Source organism: Solanum tuberosum, unplaced genomic scaffold, assembly GCF_000226075.1.
Source record: "Solanum tuberosum cultivar DM 1-3 516 R44 unplaced genomic scaffold, SolTub_3.0 scf00062, whole genome shotgun sequence".
NCBI lineage: Eukaryota > Viridiplantae > Streptophyta > Magnoliopsida > Solanales > Solanaceae > Solanum > Solanum tuberosum.
Window position 1 is genome coordinate 1,799,949 of NW_006238987.1, and position 19,423 is coordinate 1,819,371.

A 19,423-nucleotide genomic window follows, 5' to 3' on the forward strand; every position below is an offset into this window, starting at 1 on the left:
ATTTTCTTATCACACAAGACTCCAGAGGCAAGCCTCCATTTCATCCACGCAACCCCAATGCGATGTGTGACATCATCATCGATGTCACCACTTCCTTGTATTACAGACCCAAGATACTTAAAACTTTCTTTCTTGGGGATGCTCTGTGTGGCAAGTCTCACTTCTACATCTGCCTCATCCAACGCATCACTGAATTTGCACCCCAAATATTCTGTTTTGGTCCTACTCAACCTGAACCCTTTGGACTCCAGCGTTTGTCTCCACACCTCCAACCTCGCATTAACTCTGTCCCGCGTCTCATCAATCAGTACTATGTCATCCGCAAATAACATACACCATGGGACATTCTCCTGAACGGACCGCGTCAACTCATCCATCACCAAAGCAAATAGAAAAGGGCTAAGGACTGATCCTTGGTGCAACCCCATCTCAACTGGGAAATGCTCCGAGTCACCTCCAACCGTTCTAACCCGAGTCTTGGCTCCACCGTACATGTCCTTTATCGCCCTAATATAAATCATCGGGACACCTTTAGCCTCCAAGCACCTCCAGAGGACATTCCTCGGTACTTTGTCATAGGCCTTTTCAAGGTCAATGAACACCATATGTAGGTCTCTCTTCCTTTCTCTATATTTTTCTACCAGTCTTCGCATAAGGTGAATGGCTTCGGTCGTCGACCGTCCAGGCATGAATCCAAACTGGTTCTCAGAAATGGACACCCCTCTTCTCACCCTCATCTCCACTACTCTTTCCCAAATCTTCATAGTATGGCTTAGCAACTTGATACCCCTGTAGTTGTTACAGTTCTGGATATCGCCCTTGTTTTTATACAACGGAACCATTGTACTCCACCTCCATTCATCAGGCATCTTTGCTGTCTTAAAAATAACATTAAACATCTTTGCTGTTTTAAATAATGCTTTAAATCTTTAATATGATATTTTATATTAAATATGTTAACGAACTATATAAATAATAGAGAAGAAATTTAAAGTTGTATTAATGTACTCCCTCCATTTCAATTTGTTTGTTTGGTTGTGATTTGACACATTTTAAGAGTGTAGAGTAGAGTTTTGAATCTTGTGGTCTTAAACTAAAGGTATGTATAATGTACCAAAATTCCCTTAAATTTTGTGGTCTTAAACATGCCAATTTGGAAAGTTGAAATTGTGGAGTTATTAAAACAAGACAAACAAATTAAAACGAAAGGAGTAATATTTTTTCACAAGTTAGGTTTTCAAGAAAATAAGTACCAAGTATATCAACACAATCAAACATATACTATAGAAAATTGAATAAGTAGTTGTGTGCTGTAATCCCTTGTTTCCTGAAATGAAGTATTTGAAAGAAATAATCATCATAGAAATACATTAAGAAAATCTAAGAAATGTAAAATACTGTATTTTTTCAATTGAAGGAGAAAATTGCTTCAAATTGAAGTGGCAGAGTCATAGTTTACCTATAAGATTAATTAACAATATTGTAAAGTGAATCGTGAATGATAGATATTTTAGCTCGGGTAGGATAAGTCTTTTTTTTTTTTTTGGGGGGGGGGGGGGGTTGGGTATTATGTTTTATGTAAATTAGATTAGTATTTGCATTTTCCGTGAGATCTATTTCTTTTGTTAGTGGACTTGCTTTGGTAGTCATCAATTATATTTTGATTGATTTTAACTTTGTAAATAGTAGTTTAAATATGGAAAGGTTTAGTGAGCAATATTTTAGTTAGTAGTAAACTAAGTTGCTCGGACTCTCCACTTGTGCTGCTGTTCCCGTGTCGACATGATATGGGTGTGGGATCCGTGTCCGATTTGGTCAACTAACTTTGGGTACTTTGACCAAAATCGATGGGGAAAGTCTAGACAATTTTAATGAGTTCTTAAATCATTACAAAAGCTAAGGTGAAATTGACGTCCCATTTTATGTGAGGTAGTTTGACTCGGCATGAATTTTAAGATAGAATAGAAGACTTTTAAAACTTGTTCCAAAATGAATGATAGAAATGTGTGTGGCTGTAAATCATTTATTAAGGGTAAAATAAACATTTTATAGTTAAATTGTTACTTAATATAGAAATGTGTCATTCTTTTTGAACCTGACTAAAAAGGAAAGTAAGTCACATAAATTGGGACAGAGGGAGTAATACCTTTTATATAGAAATTTCTATGTCACTTCTCTTCTTTTAATCTCCTTCCAGGATTCTCCTCAAGTTCTCCACATAATATCTCATAATTTAGGTTTAATACTCTATTTTTAGATATTTTAATAATTTTTAGGCGAATCCCTGCACCCATATCCATATATGGATCTATATCCCCGAATCTTAAAAATTTAATCATGAAAGATCCAACCTCTAGATCCGCACCTGTATTGGACACCCGCTCCCGAGTCCAAGCAACTTAGGTTGTAAATATTAGAATTGCTTATATAGTTCAAATAAGGAAAAGTTTGTTAAAAATAATTAATTTTAAGTCCTATATATTAGAGAAATAGTTAAATGACTACTTTGTCTAGTGTGAAAGCAATTTTTAAAGGCTAGAAAAGCAAACACCATTTAGCTAAGAGACTTCGTGCTTTTAAATCTACTAGTTTCTCGCCACTTGCATATGCCTAGCCATGTAGTTCATCCTATTGTAAAATAATATCTATATAATTAAATAAAATTTTGAGTAAATAATTACACCTCAAAAACAAAGTACAAGTTTTTATCAACGATTAAGGTGATTTGTCGTATGGAGACTTGGTTGAGATTAAGATAATTGGATATTGGCTAAATCTATGAAGATAAACAATCAGAGCTTAATTTGATAAATATGTTTTTTCATTTTATTTAAGGTTTATGGAAGTTGCATTGCTGAAATGTAAGGAATACCTACGTTTACAATATTTCTGCTCAACTTCTTGTTAAATGACAAACAAAATAGAAGCATCTTTTAATCACATTTTGCAATTATCAATGATTAATAACAGACACATGTCGTGTGAAACACTTCAACTTATCAAACCAAAACTTCTTTCAACACATTATATATTTTCTTAAAATAGAAGGCATTAAGCGTCACACGATTAATCCTCTAATCGAGTATATATATGAATATAGAGAATTTACCTTGTTGAACTTATAACTTGAATTTATTTCTTTGGCAATACATTATAGAGTAATACTTTTCAACTCAACTAATAAAGAAGCAAAAAAACATGTAGCACATTCTATTCAATAAATTTGATAATTAATGTCAATGAGGCAGGAAAAAGGGAGTTGCTCGTATGGTAAGCACCCCTCACTTTTAACTCGAAGGTTGTGATTTCGAGTCACCAAGGGAGCAAAAAGCGTAAAGGGTGGGAGTTCCTGGGGAGAGGTAAAAAAAATTGCCAAAGAGGCACAACCAATGACTCAAAGCTTAATTTTTTTTTATGAAAAGGAAAACCCGCGGCCGCTACTCTTTGAGTGCGCATAGGGTAAACCCCGCTAGTTGCTCGGATGGTAAGCACCTCTCACTTCTAATCTGAAGGTTGTGAGTTCGAGTCACCAAGGGATTAAAAATGGTGGGAGTCTCTAGGGAGGGGTGTGAAAAGGCACAACCAACGACTCAAAGCTTATTTTTTTTATGACAAGGGAAACCCGCAACCACTATCCATTGGGTGTGCACAGGGTAAACCCCGCTTCTATGCTATTAATAGCTTGCAAATCACACAAGAGAGGTAACCCGCACTAGGCAAGCTAAATGCGACGAAAAGCTTAATTATAACATGATATCAATCCCATCTTATTCATTTAGTTTTGGACATCCAATATATAAATCGATACGTTTGACAAAATATAAGTGAACTAAATATAGAACTAAGCACAAACTAAAAAGAACAATATTACAAAAACCAAATGAGGAAGATAATTGATGACCTCTAACCCGATCACATATATACACCTCTATAAAGTACAAAGTTGCTTCCCATAAAACAAAAATAATCAATAATAATAAAGACCTTCTCCCTCTTTCCCAATTTCAGTGTCTCACTTTTGTTTTTGTTATGTCCCATAAAGTATGTCTCTTTCTATAGTTGGTAAATTTTCCAATTCCAACATTTTAGCGAGCAAGTTTAAGTCCACAATATTTAAAGGACTACACACACCTTTAATTTAAGACCACAAGATTCAAAAGTCTCCTTTTATTTCTTAAACTTTGTGTCCAATTAATTTAAGACACTTAAATTGGGATGGAGGGAGTAAAACTAGTATCATTCATGGAATGATTGAAATACTTGGGAAAAGTGATGAACAAAATAGAAAAAAGCAATTGAAAAGGTAGTTCATATACATATATAGAAAAATATATATAGGAGCGACGCTATAACATCTTTGAAGTTTAACGTCCATCTCTAAACATTTGTAATGATAAGCAAAACTGACATATTAATTGGTTAAAAACCGAGATAATGTTGTACATGTTGATAAGTTGCTTAGGGATCATCCCCATCCTGTCAACCATCAAGTAAAAATAACCCGTAACCAATATTCATTTAATGTTGCACAAATCAAAGAAGAAGAATATGTAGAACACAGTGAAAAAACAGGGAAAATGATCAAATTAAAGCAGAATGTGAGGAAAAAATAAGGTGAAGACTTGCAACCCATATCTCTAATTAACAATTGTCGTGCAACTTATATACTGTAGCTTTCTCCCCTCCGTGGTCAAATTTTAATATGGTTCATATAATTTGTGAAAACATTCAAGGTCCAACATAGTCAAAACAGAAATTTTGATGTTGGGCTTGTGAAATCTGGAGAAATCAAACAAAGCTTCTCTGGAAGAGGGACATCATTTTAAGATTGAAGTATAGCATTGTTTTCTACCGCATTCAATTTTTTTCATTTCCTTTATATGTTTTGACATGCAAATTTTGTTATATAGATTAGTCTAACCAAGGAACTTTTGGGCAAAACGATTAACTTCAATAGTTTTGTGTTTGAATGGTTGTTTGTTCAAAAGAGTACGAAACTTGGTCGGGGGAGTTCGTAGCTGTAATTTTTTTTTCTTTTGTTTTAGTAAGTGTATTAGGTTTTTAAGATTAGAGGGGCATTTAAGTAATTTAACTTTTCAAGTTAGGGATTCATGCCTTTAATATAAAAAATATACATAGATATTGATATAGATTATCAACTAGATCTAAATTAAAAGGACAAGGACTCATGGAGGTTTACTTAGACTTGGAAATCACATCTTCTATAATGATTTAGCACATCTTCGAAAATTGAAAGATGTGGGCAACAGATCTTTTTATCATCATAACCGCCTTTTCTCACTTCACGAAATGAAGAAAATTGGGCTAATTTGGACAAAATCTTCGAGAGAGTGCATATTTGCTTTGCCTTACACTTCTTCAATCACAGTATGTGCTGAGAAAATCAACACTGCCTTTTTTTTTAATTAGTAACTCTGCTGCTGTCCTTATATCTGCTTCCATAAATGCTTCCTATTAATACAAGTAGTTCATTGTATCTTTGATGTGTTACTGATTAGGACACTTGTCAATTCACATGGTTTTGATTGTGCTGCCACTATATGGTGCAGTTTGGACAAGAGAGCGTCTCTATTAGACGTGATAGTGGAAGGACAAGATCTGGAGAAGTTCTCAGTCTTCTATCGATTTGCAAGGTTTCATGGTCGGGGGCAATCCAGTGGTGCTGAGTCATCTTCAACAGATGCTTCTGCACATAGCCATAAACCTTTTCTGCAAAGATACGTATCTGCGTTCCCAATGCCTCAAAATCTCCCTGATAGGGTACAATGTCTTTCACTATGATCATTGATTTAGTTAATATTTTTTCCGCATTCTCGTCATCAGTCCACTAGCTCCACATCCCTTGGAAGTTTTGTTGCTAATTATGTACTGGCACTAGCAGCAGCAGAAATAGAGCCACATAAAGACACAATTGCAGAAAGAACTGTCTCTAAATTGCTACCTCGAATGCAATATAGGCAGTCCAATTTTTGCATGTAGGCCAATTATGTCTATTGTCAAGAAATGTTGTTCGTTGCATGTGTCTCTCTCCATAGTTAGAGATAGAGAGATGTCCATATGTAGTTAGTTCAGTGTTGTGAATGTAATGGTAATTGTTTAAGGTCAGGTTGTAGTGTACTTGAATTTCACATCTTCTAGGTAAATATATTATGCCTAGGCTTATCTTAGTAGGTAAATATGAATGTCAGCTTTGCGAAACTGTTTGTGTTGCCTGTTTGTACCTTTTTGATACTTGGAACCCCCCTCTCCTGCGGACCCTGCAAAGAAAGGATTTCTTTATACCAGTAGAATTCCTTAACAGCCGTTAGCAACGTCAATGCCTGGGTTTTCTCTGGTCACTCCTGCTTCAGGCAAGGAATGGTCACACATCAAGCCAGGCTTTGAAATTTACATGGTAAGAATGGGAAGAGATTTTTGACAGGTTTGACTAACATTTTGTTGCGCGTGGTTGCTTACAGAACGCCAAAGGAGTATAAAATGACTTGAGATATCGAGCATTTTAGGTCAATCTCTTATCTCCATTTTACTTAAAATGACACTCCTGGAGAGTATTTTGCTCATCTCAATCTCTATCTCCATTTTACTTAACGTTATTAACTGTTTGATTTACCAGAAATCAGGTTGCTGCATGACAGCATTTTTTTAGATGCGTGTGTTGGTGCCTTGGTATGTAATGATTCATCGTCCAAATAGCAGGTTTTGGGATAACTACTTGGCACCAGTCCATTTTTAAATGGCTGGGTTGAAATGGGCGGGTCACTTCAACAAGTTGGACGGGCCATGTTTGTATGGTTTAAAAATTTGTTTAAAACGGTTAATAAGGACGTTCGTTTAAAATTTTACTCTAAGTTGGTTAATTGCAGAGAATGTGTTTAAATAATTGGCTTAAATCCAGCGTCAAATTGCACAATGTTTTGCAGAAAAGAGTTTGAAAAATTAATTCATGCGTAACTAATGCGATGTTAGTTAGACAACGTATAGTTTATCGCAGGAGAAATATAATTGATGCTTATGGTCGATGGTACCAGATGAAATTAAGTCAGAATTTATGAATTATTTTGCTGGGTAACAATCCCTCGAGGCATTTTAACCCATGATGTGATTATTGAGGTGCTAAATCGACTTCGTTGATCTTTGTCGTACTTTTGAATTGTTGACTGGAGTCATTTCATATCGGATTCTCGATCAATTATGATGTTCAAGCGTACTTTCTACTACATTCACAAGCAAAATTTTATTACGGAGTTTCCTTCTCTGTAAGATTGTAGGTAGGGGTGTTCACGGGTTGGTTTGGATCGGTTATTGGTCAAAACCAAAACCAAACCAACTTAATCGGTTTTAAAATTATCAAAACCAAACCAAACCAAATACAATATACATTTATCGGTTTGGTGATTATCGGTTTCGGTTTGGTTTGGTTCGGTTATTAACCATACACAAAAATAAAAGAAACAATTCATTTAAAATGTGAAAAAAGTGACAACAATCCATTCAAAACGAAAAATAGTTAGAATGACTTAAATTACTAAATGTTCAATCACTAAATTTACTATCAATAAAGCTTTAAAAATTCACTATATTGGCCTAGAAGGAAGAAACAATAACATTTTCAGTCCCACAAAGAATTGACGTAGACACTCATATACATGAAATCAATAAGATAAATGTTTCATCTTGGGCATTTTTGCTTTCAATAAGTAAATTATATAGAATTTTTAATGAATATATGTATAAGATCTTTAAAATTGTTTATAAAAATAATATATTAAGTATGTATATTAATAAAATATATGTATATAATTCATCGGTTCGGTTATTTCTTCGGTTTTTTTTCGAATAAAGCCATAACCAAACCAAATACTATCGGTTTTCAAAAATCTAAAACCAAACCAAACCCAAATAAAATCGGTTTTATTTTATCGATTTGGTTTGGTTTTTTCGATTTGAATCGGTTTTTATCCAAACCGTGAACACCCCTAATTGTAGGCGCGACGAAATAGATTATTAGCATGTGGACAAAGGAAGACACGCAAAACTTGTGACAACTTGGTATGAAGTTTGTTTTGTATTTTACAATTGCTCACTCCCTTGAAAATGAAAAATTGAACTAAAAACAGTTTATTGAAATTAATTTCTCTACCTTGCATGAATAAGGTTTGCATATACATTACCCACTTTAAACTTTACTTGGGATTATATTGGGATATGACATTATCACCTTTTAAGGACATGTTTTCACTAATGATGCGATCTTATTTAAGCCTCATTTAGAGAGTGTTTGGATTGACTTAAAAGTTGGTCAAATATACTTTTAAGTCAGGTTTTCATTTTTGGAAGTGTTTGACAAATATAAAAAATAACTTAAAATAAGTCAAAAATGACTTAAAAATAAGTTGAGAAGTGTTTGGCAAGGTCAAGAATGACTTAAAATAAGTTAAAAAATCAAAAGTAGGTCTCCCCCTACTTTTTATTTTTTGACTTAAAAGTCATTTCAGTTTAACTTTTTATTTTGATTTAAAAACTACTTTTTAAGTCAATTCAAACGGGCCCTTACTAAGAGGCTAATTCTTTGTTGTTATATTGCCCCTCGAATCTTTCAATAGCCCCTTTCTGGATTTCGTTTGAATTAAAATAATATTTTTTATTTTTTTTTTAAAAAAGGTTACAAGTATTTTGTTATGTCAAAAGACAAAAGACATGTATAAAATTTAGAGCAACTTTCACATATAGCAAACACAAAATTCATATTTGTATGCTATAGTAAAGTTTGTATAATTGCGCTCCATAGCAAATATATATATGTATAATTCGCTATACATATACAAAAAAAAACAGTTGTATAATTCGCTATACATATACAAAAAAAAACAGTTGTATAATTCGCTATACATATACAAAAAAAAACAGTTGTATAATTCGCTATACATATACAAAAAAAAACAGTTGTATAATTCGCTATACATATACAAAAAAAAACAGTTGTATAATTCGCTATACATATACAAAAAAAAACAGTTGTATAATTCGCTATACATATACAAAAAAAAACAGTTGTATAATTCGCTATACATATACAAAAAAAAACAGTTGTATAATTCGCTATACATATACAAAAAAAAACAGTTGTATAATTCGCTATACATATACAAAAAAAAACAGTTGTATAATTCGCTATACATATACAAAAAAAAACAGTTGTATAATTCGCTATTTGAGGGGAACAAAAATATATGTATATATACAATTTCCTCTCGCTTTATACAAACACAAACACATTTTATACATTTGTGTTTGTATAAAAGCGAGAGAGGCGAGCGAGACTGCCACCAAGCGAGAGTGGCGAGCAAGATTCCACAAGGGAAAGTGGCGAAAATAGCAATAATTTGCTATACGGTACAATTAAATCAAAGTATATTTATAACATTTAATTTGAATTAATAGTTTGCTATTATATATAATTTTCCCTAAAATGAATGGTAAGTTGGGAGTTGTATTATTTTAGAGAAGTCTTTTGCAAACTAAATAATTGGATCCGTTAGGCTATAATTTTTTTTAATTTTTTTTTTCACTTTATTAGAAATGTTTAATATGAAAATTTTAAATCATTAATTTAAAATTTACATTTGAAAAATAGCTTATAACGTAAACTCTAATCACTTTTTAGTTTTTACTTTAAAATTGTACTTATGTACATTCAATTATAAACATCATTCCAACGATTCTTTTAAAAGAAGTAATCAAACATAAAACTATTTTAGGGTGGATAAATTTATAACCTTCTTTACTTATTTTTATTTATTTATGGCGTATTACATAAGTCAAAAAGTGATTGACCATCGCCACCAAGACAGCTTTCCCAAATCTCCTTTTCCAACAAATTAATTTTCATTTATACAAATACAGTAAATTCAAAGATCGTCGGCGAGATTTTTCCGGCGAAGTTGCTTCAGCACGGTACTCTTCTTTTTATCTTTAACACACACAATAGTGAATATATTGGTTTATTGTAGATTCTCTAGCTGTATTAGAAAATTTTGCCTTTATTTTTACATAAAGCAACGGAGAAATTGCTTTATTCTTGCTTAAATCGGTTGCAGTACTGTTGCTCAATGTAGTGCTAATGTGGGTTTTTATGGTTGATTCTCTCGTTTTGGCTTAATATAGTGTAGTTCATTGAATTTGAAGCATGGGCCTGTAAGAATTTTGTAAGGAAAAAGAGAAAAATATGGAGAAAATTGACTTCTAAGTTTGAGTTGGGTTGCTATTAGAAGAATCACGAAATAGTTTAGTGAAAGAAGCAATGTATAATATTCCTTAGTTTCATTTAACTCGATCAATGCTTCAATTTTTATTTTATTTTTTGGCCTGTTTTGATAATGCCTCGTTGTGTCGAGGGTCTATTAGAAACATCTTTACCTCGCAAAGGTAGGCTGTAAGGGTAAGGTTTGCGTATATCCTACCTTTCCAGACTCACTTGTGATTGTGGAATTACACTGGGTATATTGTAATTGTTTCAGTTTTTTTGGTTGATATTTATTAGGATGATGAATAAATTACTTGAAATCCTTATTAACCTTATTTAAGTGTGAAACATAGGTTTAGATAATCATTCCGTTAAGGATTCTCCGAGATTTGTGTTTAACCAGGTAAATTTTCATTCATCAGAACTAGGATCAGGCTAATATTGTTTTCTTCTATAACGGTGGTGTCCCAGGCTAAGCTTGTGCACACCTCGACTAATTCCACATGATACCTTATGCTTCTACCATAGAAGATAGAGCCTAATATTTAAGTGTGAAACATAGGTTTAGATAATCATTCCGTTAAGGATTCTCTGAGATTTATGTTTAACCAGGTAGAAATTCATTTATCAGAACTAGAATCAGGCTAATATTGTTTTCTTCTATAACGGTGGTGTCCCGGGCCAAGCTTGTGCACACCTTGACTAATTCCACAGGATACCTTATGCTTCTACCATAGAAGAAAGAGCCTAATGTTTTCGCCTCTGCTAGTATTTAGATGTGAGAACTTGTGGTTCTCAATCCACTTTATTAACCACTAGATCTCACTATCGGGCTAATATTTAACAGCCCAGGAAACACGTATTGATCTTTCGTGATACTTTACTTTGATTTATTTCTTTTCCTGAAATATCATTGCTGAGAACTACTTTCATTTTGATTATTCACAGTAGCCAGTCCTAGAAGATGAGGAGGCAGCTGATGATGTCGTGGCAGTGGTTCTGTACGCTTATAATGGTAAAGCCGGTTACTTTAATTGAAATTTGACCTTCCACTAAGTCATGCTTATTAGCAAATCTTGTAATTTATCTTCTTCTGAAGCTTCAATCCTTGTGTAGATTTCTAGGTCCTTCGAAAAGCCATTGTGGGATAAGGCGATGGCAGTTGCTGGAAGAGTCGCTATAATGGAATAACTTTGAAAGCTACTTGTCCAGTGTGTTTGCAAGTTCTTAGCACACCATTTGATTCTGATCTGAAAATGACACTGGCTGTACACATGAGCTTGTGGCACGCAGATGATGTTCAATTGCATTGGGAAATGATGCAAAACCAAGGAAGATCAATTGTTCACATGCCTTCTTTCTGCTTTGGCGCTGGGATGGCTGCTGGAATTGGTGCTCTGATGGTTATTATTGTCAGAAGTCATGCTCAAGCATTTGGCAATAAGAGGTGACGTTTATCTCTAATTCAGAATAAAAACGGTCTGTGATGTTTCTTTATGTGTTTTGCTGCTTGTTTTTACCTCAGTTCTGAATAATTAGCCTAGTCTAAAGCTGCTATTTCGAAGTATTAGGAAAGCTCAAATAGATTGAAATTTCAAGTGGCTGAATATTATGAGTTCGTATTTACTAAACGACTAAGGTTATATGAAGATTCATAGATGATATAGTAGTTAGAGACAGAAAAGTAGTTTTCCTATTTCTCTGTCATACCAAGATGATGTGAATTTTGTTCTCGTGCTTCATTTACCACTAGACCACACCTTTGGCTTCTTCTTATGTTCCTTCCTTGCTCAATGTCCACTCAAAAATAGAGAATTTATTCGAAAACAAAAAAACTTCTAGAAAAGATCATAAATTATATTTATTAAAAACTACTCATTTTCCAAAATACAACTGCTAAAAATTATTCTTCGCTTCAAATGTCTGACCAAATCGCCAGTTAGCAGGAGCAACATTATCAGATTGAACCCATTTGCCATCGCTAGTTTGTACTTGGAAAGACAAGCTTTGTCCTGCCAACTGCTGAGAAATCTGCCAATTTTGTCCCCAATTCCGCAACATCTGTGTCCATCCAGTCTTAGATCCTTTAATTTTGACACTGACAACATCTCCAACACCTCCCACATTGAAAACAAGAACAAGAATCCAATTAGGATTCCCTTTGATCTCAAACTTGAGACCTCCTTTTTTGTGGCAAGTGACTCTTCTGTAAACAACAGGGACAACCCCTGCTTTGTACTCGGCAATCTTTAAGAACATAGGCAATGACAGATCAAAGTGTTGTTGTGGAGGATTGCACCAAACGTCTGTAGTTTTTGTGTAATTTGGAGGGCAGAAATTGGTGGCAGTTATAGTTATGACTTGGTCTGGATGGCATGCTTTAGGAGCATTGACACACTTTATTTGAAAGCAAGCTCCACAGGTAGATCCATTGTTAAAGAGTTCTGTGCTTAGTGCCGCTGTTTCCAGGCCATACCCTTGCTTGAATAAGTCTCCATAACCACAAGCTCCTTCTGCAGTATAGTATTCAAATAAATTTGTTACAAACGTTAATATCTATGTTATGAAAAAGCATCATCAACAACAACAACATACCCAATGGAATCCCACAAGCAAGTTTCCGGGTGGGTAGAGTGGATATAGACCTTACCTTATCTCGTGAAGGTAGAGAGATTATTTCCAAAGCACCTTCGACTCACACGTTATGAAAAAAATACATCTTTGGCCTTTGAAAATTTTATTCATTTTGGACCATAAAAAAAGTGCTAGAAATTTATTTATATTAGAATGATGGGTGTACAAAAGAAAAAGAAAAAGTAAATGAAAATAAAATAATTTACTTCTGTTAGTGTGAGCTTACTTAGATTGTCGATCCTAAATCTGGATGGATGAGGCCTACAGTAGGCGAAATGTGATGGAAAATTCATTTCTGGTCTATATGTTGCAACATATCTCAACATCACGTTGTAACATATATATATATATATATATATATATATATATATATTCAATCTCAAATATTTTTTCAAAAAATATAATTTCTACCTTCTTTGTCTCGAGTCTCGACACTCGATAAGTGTCTCAACAACATACATAAGGAATTAAGGTACAAGGAAAACTTACGCATGGTTTCATTACCCCCCATGTCACCATAAAATGTAGCACGTGCATTTTTCCATCCCTGGGCATCCAAATTTCCTTCAACCTCTTTACTTACATATGTTTCTGCTAAAAAAATAGCAACAAATGTGATAAACAAAATGAAGAAACTTTGGTGTTTGGCCATTTTAGCTAAAACAATTTTTTTTCTCTAAATTAGTTTCAACTCGCTGGTTGATTTGCTTTGAATAATAGTTTTGCTTTGGACATACAATTTATAGCCATAATATTCTCTTAAAACGGAACTAAAATGAAGTCCCTTAGAAAAAAAGGAAATTACATTAATGAGAATAAATATTTTAATTGGATACCGTGGAGTTTATTTTTGGAAAATTAATTAAATAAATTAAATTACTTGCCATTCTTCCCAATTAATTAGTATTTGCATTTAAGTGCTTATATAAGTTGTAAGTAAGCAAATCTGCATCAATTTTATTTTGCTAAAAGAATTGGAGAGTTAATTACTTCATTTGTCTCCTAGTTAAATGAGAAAAGTAGGATTAGTCGAAATTTAGTGATTTGTTACTCTGTAGTCTTGAGTAAATAGAGATGTTTACTAAATAAAATAAAAAAGAGAGTGAGGAAGTAAACTAAAGCATCATAATACTTGCATAGTGAATTTTAAAAAAAAAAACTAAAATTCATTTGACTTTGATATAATAAAATGGGAAAAAAAGAAGTAGGCTTGTCTTAATATTACTCCTTCCAATTCAAAATAAGTGAATTGTTGTACAATGTACACCCATTAAGAAAAAAAGTTTAGTCCGTAAAATAAATACCACTTTCCACTTTTGCTCTTTTGGTTATTTTCAAACTATCTTGAAATAATTCAAAGTAAAATCATAAATATGAGCAGTCAACTCTCTTGAATTTATCACCTAGAGGATGTAACTGAGTGGCAAAAATGGTAAAAAATTCCAACAGCTCTCTTGAACTTTGAACAAGTCACTTATTTTGAACTAAGAAAAAAGGCTCCACCATTCACTTATTTTGAAATGGAGGTAGTATTACTTTTTTCATCGAATGATTATGAAAAAAAAACCGATACATATATAAGTGGGTATTGGTAAAATATGAAAGTATTAATATTTGTAGTCATTATTATTTCAATGTAAAAAGTCTCAAATACTTCAATTCAATTGAGAGAGCCGTTGTTAAATTATGCCAATTTCTTTGTAACAGGTCTTTTTATCATCAGTACTGCTATTTCCCATTTCATGAAATGAAGAAATAGTGCTAATTTAGATGAAATCTTCCTGAGAGTGCATATTTGCTTGCCCTGCACTTCTTCAATCACACCATGTGCATGAAGTTATTTAGTCTGTTCTGACAAATTCAACACTGCTATTTTTTTTAATCAGTAACTCTGCCGTTGTCCTTATATCTGCTTCCATAAATGCTTCCTATTAATATAAGTAGTTCATTTTATCTTTGATGTGTTACTGACTAGGACACTTGTCAATTCACATGGTTCTGATTTTGCTGCCACTATGGTGCAGTTTGGACAAGAGTGCACCACTATTAGACATGATAGTGGAAGGACAAGATCTGGAGAAGTTCTCAGTCTTCTATCGATTTGCAAAGTTTCATGGTCGGGGGGCAATCCAGTGGTGTTGAGTCATCTTCAACAGATAGCTGCTGCACGTAGCCATAAACCTTTTCTGCAAAGATACGTAACTGTGCTCCCAATGCCTCAAAATCTTCCTGATAGGGTACAATGTCTTTCACTATGATCATTGATTTAATTAATATTTTTTCCGCATTCTCGTCATCAATCCACTAGCTCCACATCCCTTGGAGTTTTGTTGCTAATTATGTACTGGCACTAGCAGCAGCAGAAATAGAGCCACATAAAGAGATAATTGCAAAAAGAACTGTCTCTAAATTGCTACCTCGAATTCAATATATGCAGTCCATTTTGCATGTAGGCCAATTATGCCAATTGTCAAGAAATGTTGTTCGTTCCATGTGTCTCTCTCCATAGTTAGAGATAGAGAGATGCTCATATGTAGTTAGTTCAGTGTTGTGAATGTAATGGTAATTGTTTAAGGTCAGGTTGTAGTGTACTTGAATTTCACATCTTCTGGGTAAATATCTGATGCCTAGGCTTAACTTAGTAGGTAAAATATGAATGTCAGCTTGCGAAGTTGTTTGTGTTGCCTGTTTGTACCTTTTTGATACTTGGACCCTGCAAAGAAAGGATTTCTTTAAACCAGTAGAACCCCTTAACAACTGTTAGCAACGTCAATGACAGGGTTTTCTCTGGTCACTCGTGCTTCAGGCAAGGAATGGTCACGCATCAAGCCAGGCTTTGAAATTTACATGGTATGAATGGGAAGTAATTTTTGACAGGTTTGACTTAACTTGAGATATTGAGCATTTTTGGTCAATCTCTATCTCTATTTTACTTAAAATGACACTCCTGGAGAGTATTTTGCTCATTTTGCATTCAAGCAATGTGAATTCAGTGAACTGTTTATAACGCAATTAACTGTTTAATTTACTAGAAATCAGGTTGCTGCATGACTGCATTTTTTAGATGCGTGTGTTGGTGCCTTGATAATGTATGATTTAACCCCCCAAAGCAGGTTTTGGAATAACTACTTGCCACCAGTCCATAAATAGGCGTTCACTTCAACAAGTTGGACGGGCCATGTTTGTATGGGTTTAAATTTAGTCTAAACGGTTAATAAGGAAGTTCATATAAAATTTTACTGTGTAAGTTCACCAATGTGAAATGTTCACGAGTCTATTAATGTAAACCTTAAGTTGTGGTTTAATTGGAGAGAATGGGAAAATAAATTACGGCATCAAATTGTACAATGTTTTGCCGGAAGAGTTTTAAAAATTATTTCACACGTAACTAATGCAATGTTTAGTTTATCGCAGGAGAAATATAATCGATGCTTATGGTCTATGGTACCAAATAATACATGCATTAAATTAAGTGAGAGTGAAAAACTCTAGGCGCTACGAAATATATTAGCATGTGGAAAAAGTAAGATACACAAAACTTGTGACAACTTGGTATCAAGTTTGTCTTGCATCTTACAGTTGCTCACTTTCTTGAAAATGAAAAATTGAATCACAAACCGTTTATCAGAGACAATCTCTCTACGTTGCGGGAATAAGGCTTGCATACACATTTTCCTTTCCAAACGCCACTTGTGGGATTATCAACGGTAAAGGACATGTTTTCCCTTGACTACATTTACCTCTCAGAGAAATAAGCAAATGTTTTCTTAAATGGACACAGTACACTAATGGTGTGATCATATTTAAGCCCGAAAATCAAGGAGCATTTTGGGATTTCTCTACAAATTAAATGTAAATTACTCCCTCCGTCCATTTTAATTGTCATGTTCTGCTTTTCAAAAGTCAATTTGACTAATTTTCAAAGTAAATTAGATTACATTAATTTGATATTTTAAACAAAAAAATTAAATATTCAAAAATTATACAAATAATATTATAAATTGCAATTTTACATGTCAATATGATGAAAAAATACATCGTAAAATGCTATTCAAAATTTTTATAGTTTGACTCTAAAAAAACAAATCATGACAATTAAAAATGAACAGAGGGACTAATGTATTTCTCTCTTTCTCTATTTACGTTTCACTTTTAAAACTGTATTTATGTAATCTTAAATATTATTGAAAGATTCTTTAGAAAAGAAATAATCAAACATAATAAAAATATATTAGGGTCGATGAATTATAACTTTTTACTTAATTTTTATTTATGGCATATTACACAAGTCAAAAAGTGATTGACCATCCCTCGCCACCAAGACAACTTTCCCAATTCTCCTCTTCCAACAAATTAATCCATTATATAAATACGTAAATTCAAAGATCGTCGGCGAGATTTTTCCGGCGAAGTTGCTTCAGTACGGTACCCTTCTTTTTATCTCTAGACTCTAACACAGACAATAGTAAATATATGTGCATTACTTTGAACTGGCTAAGAAATCGATAGGTGCATTGTAGATTCTCCAACTGTATTTGAAAATTTTGCGTTTACTTTTACACCAAGCAACGGATAAATTGCTCTATTCCTGCTTAAATCGGTTGCAGTATCGTTTTTCATTGTAGTGTTGGTGTGAATTTTTACAGTGGAATCACTCGTTTTTTGTCGTAATTTCGAGTATTTCCTTGAAGCATCAATGGGCTGCCGGTAAGTATTTTGTAAGGAAAAGAGAAAAAATATGGAGAAAATTGACTTTTAAGTTTGAGTTGGGTCGCTATCAGAAGAATCGTGAAGTAGTTTAGTGAAAGAGCAATCTATAATCTTTCCTTAGCAATGCTTCAATTTTTTTTTTTCCTGTTTCGGTAATGCGTCGTTATACAGTCTATGGGAGACAACTTCTCTACCTCACAATATCGGGCACAACCTCTCTACCTAACAAAAGTAGGGGGTAACGTTTGCATACATCTAGACCCCACTTGTGTGGGATTACAGTAGGTATGTTGTTGATGTTTCAATTTTTTTGGTTGATAGTTCTTAGGATAATGAATAAATTATTTGAAATCCTTCTTAACCTTATCTAAGCATGAACGAAGGTTTGGATTATCGTTGTGTCTAGGATTCATTAAGGTTTGTGTTTAACTAGGTAAAAAATCATTTAGCAGAACTAGAATCATGAATTGGGCTAATATTGTTTTCTTTTGAAACTGTGGTGTCTGAGCCAAGCTTGTGTGTGCCTCGACTAATTCCACGGGGTACCTTCTGCTTCTACCATAGAAGATATAACCTAATGTTTTCGCCTCCGCTAGTATTTAGAGGTGAGACCTCGTGGTTCTCAATCCACTTCATTAACCACTGGACCTCACCATCGGGCTAATATTTAACAGCCCATGAAATACTTATTGATCTTTCGTGAAACATTACTTTGATTTGTTTCATTTCCTGAAATATCATTGCAGAGAACAACTTTCATTTTAATTATTCACAGTAGTTCAGTCCTAGAAGATGAGGAGGCAGCTGATGATGTCGTGGAAGCGGCTGTGTAGGCTTATAATGGTAAGCCAGTTACTTCAATTGAAATTTGACTTGCCACTAAGTCATGTTTATTAGCAAATCTTGCAATTTATCTTCTTCTGAAGCTAAAATCCTTGTTTAGATTTCTAGGCCCTTTGGAAAGCCACTGCGAGATAAGGCGATGGCAGTTGCTGGGAGAGTCGCTATAATGGAAGAAGGAACGACTTTGAAAGCTTCTTGTCCAATGTGCTTACAAGTTCTAAGCACACCACTTGATTCTGATCTAAAAATGACACTAGCTGTACACATGAGCTTATGGCACGCAGATGATGTTCAATTGCATTGGGAGCTGATGCAAAACAAAGGAAGATCAATTGTTCACATGCCTTCTTTCTGCTTTGGAGCTGGGATGGCTGCTGGAATTGGTGCTCTGATGGTTATTCTTGCCAGAAGTCATGCTCAAGCATTTGGCAATAAGAGGTGAAGTTTATCTCTAACTCCGACTAAAAAGGATCTGTGATGATTCTTTTTGTATTTTGCCGCTGGTTTTGCCTCAGTTCTGAAGAATTAGCCTAGTCTAAAGCTGCTATTTCGCAGTATTAGGAATGCTTAAATAGATAGAAAGTTCAAGTGGCTGAATGTTATGAGTTCATATTACTGAATGACTAAGGTTATATGAAGATCCATAGATGATATAGTAGTTAGAGACAGAAAAGAAGTTTCCTATTTCTTCAAGATACCAAGGTGATATGAATTTTGTTCCAGATATGTGTCCCTAGTTACTAATTGGAGTATTTGTTATTAGTGACCTTTTTAGTTCCTTACTCTTTTAAGCATGTCTGGGCCAGCTCTTGCACCTGCTACCGCCACCAATTCAAGTACTGATTGCTTAGTGTTCTAGGTTTTGCTGAAATTCGAACATGAGACCTGATAGTTCTCGTGCTTCATTTACTGCTAGACCACACCTTTGGCTTCTTTTTTTGTTCCTTCCTTGCTCAATAATATCCACTCAAA

General features: G+C 34.0%; 3 protein-coding genes across 12 annotated transcripts in view; 2 read left to right on the plus strand and 1 right to left on the minus strand.

The window, feature by feature from the left end:
* The window catches only part of LOC102595846 (uncharacterized), a 25,923-nt gene extending 19,692 nt beyond the window's left edge, over nt 1-6,231 (plus strand). For all 5 annotated transcript variants that reach the window (XM_015307707.1, XM_015307708.1, XM_015307706.1 and 2 more), the window contains one exon: nt 5,571-6,231. In XM_015307707.1, coding sequence (XP_015163193.1) covers nt 5,571-5,802 — 232 coding nt within the window. In that variant the 3' untranslated portion in view covers nt 5,803-6,231. The remainder of the gene's footprint in view (nt 1-5,570) is intronic.
* Nucleotides 6,232-9,836: 3,605 nt separating this feature from the next.
* LOC102596864 (uncharacterized) lies at nt 9,837-19,229 on the plus strand. 6 transcript variants are annotated; one of them, XM_015307713.1, is made up of 3 exons: nt 9,837-9,975; nt 18,355-18,451; nt 18,552-19,229. In XM_015307713.1, the coding sequence occupies exons 2-3, from the start codon at nt 18,401-18,403 to the stop codon at nt 18,891-18,893; spliced, it is 393 nt and encodes a 130-aa protein (XP_015163199.1). In that variant the 5' UTR covers nt 9,837-9,975; nt 18,355-18,400; the 3' UTR covers nt 18,894-19,229. The 6 variants fall into 6 exon arrangements, with proteins under 6 accessions (XP_015163199.1, XP_015163198.1, XP_015163200.1 ...); XM_015307712.1 differs by lacking the exon at nt 9,837-9,975 and adding an exon at nt 16,367-16,605; XM_015307714.1 differs by lacking the exon at nt 9,837-9,975 and adding an exon at nt 17,132-17,318 and having other exon boundaries at nt 18,384-18,451.
* On the minus strand, nt 12,123-13,550 carry LOC102590499 (expansin-A23-like). Its single transcript, XM_015307649.1, has 3 exons — nt 13,388-13,550; nt 12,915-12,952; nt 12,123-12,820 (listed from the first exon to the last, which is right to left on the minus strand). The coding sequence occupies exons 1-3, from the start codon at nt 13,548-13,550 to the stop codon at nt 12,161-12,163; spliced, it is 861 nt and encodes a 286-aa protein (XP_015163135.1). The 3' UTR covers nt 12,123-12,160.
* Nucleotides 19,230-19,423: the final 194 nt, after the last annotated feature.

Excerpts from the sequence above, each read along its gene's own strand:
- LOC102596864 (XM_015307713.1), top strand. The coding sequence starts at position 18,401 with ATGAGGAGGCAGCTGATGATGTCGTGGAAGCGGCTGTGTAGGCTTATA. Across the intron at positions 18,452-18,551 it reads GGCTGTGTAGGCTTATAATG|ATTTCTAGGCCCTTTGGAAA; the intron begins GTAAGCCAGTTA and ends ATCCTTGTTTAG.
- LOC102590499 (XM_015307649.1), bottom strand. The coding sequence starts at position 13,550 with ATGGCCAAACACCAAAGTTTCTTCATTTTGTTTATCACATTTGTTGCT. Across the intron at positions 12,953-13,387 it reads GGGGGGTAATGAAACCATGC|GTGCTTTGGAAATAATCTCT; the intron begins GTAAGTTTTCCT and ends TGTGAGTCGAAG. Across the intron at positions 12,821-12,914 it reads CTCTACCTTCACGAGATAAG|ATATTAACGTTTGTAACAAA; the intron begins GTAAGGTCTATA and ends TTCATAACATAG.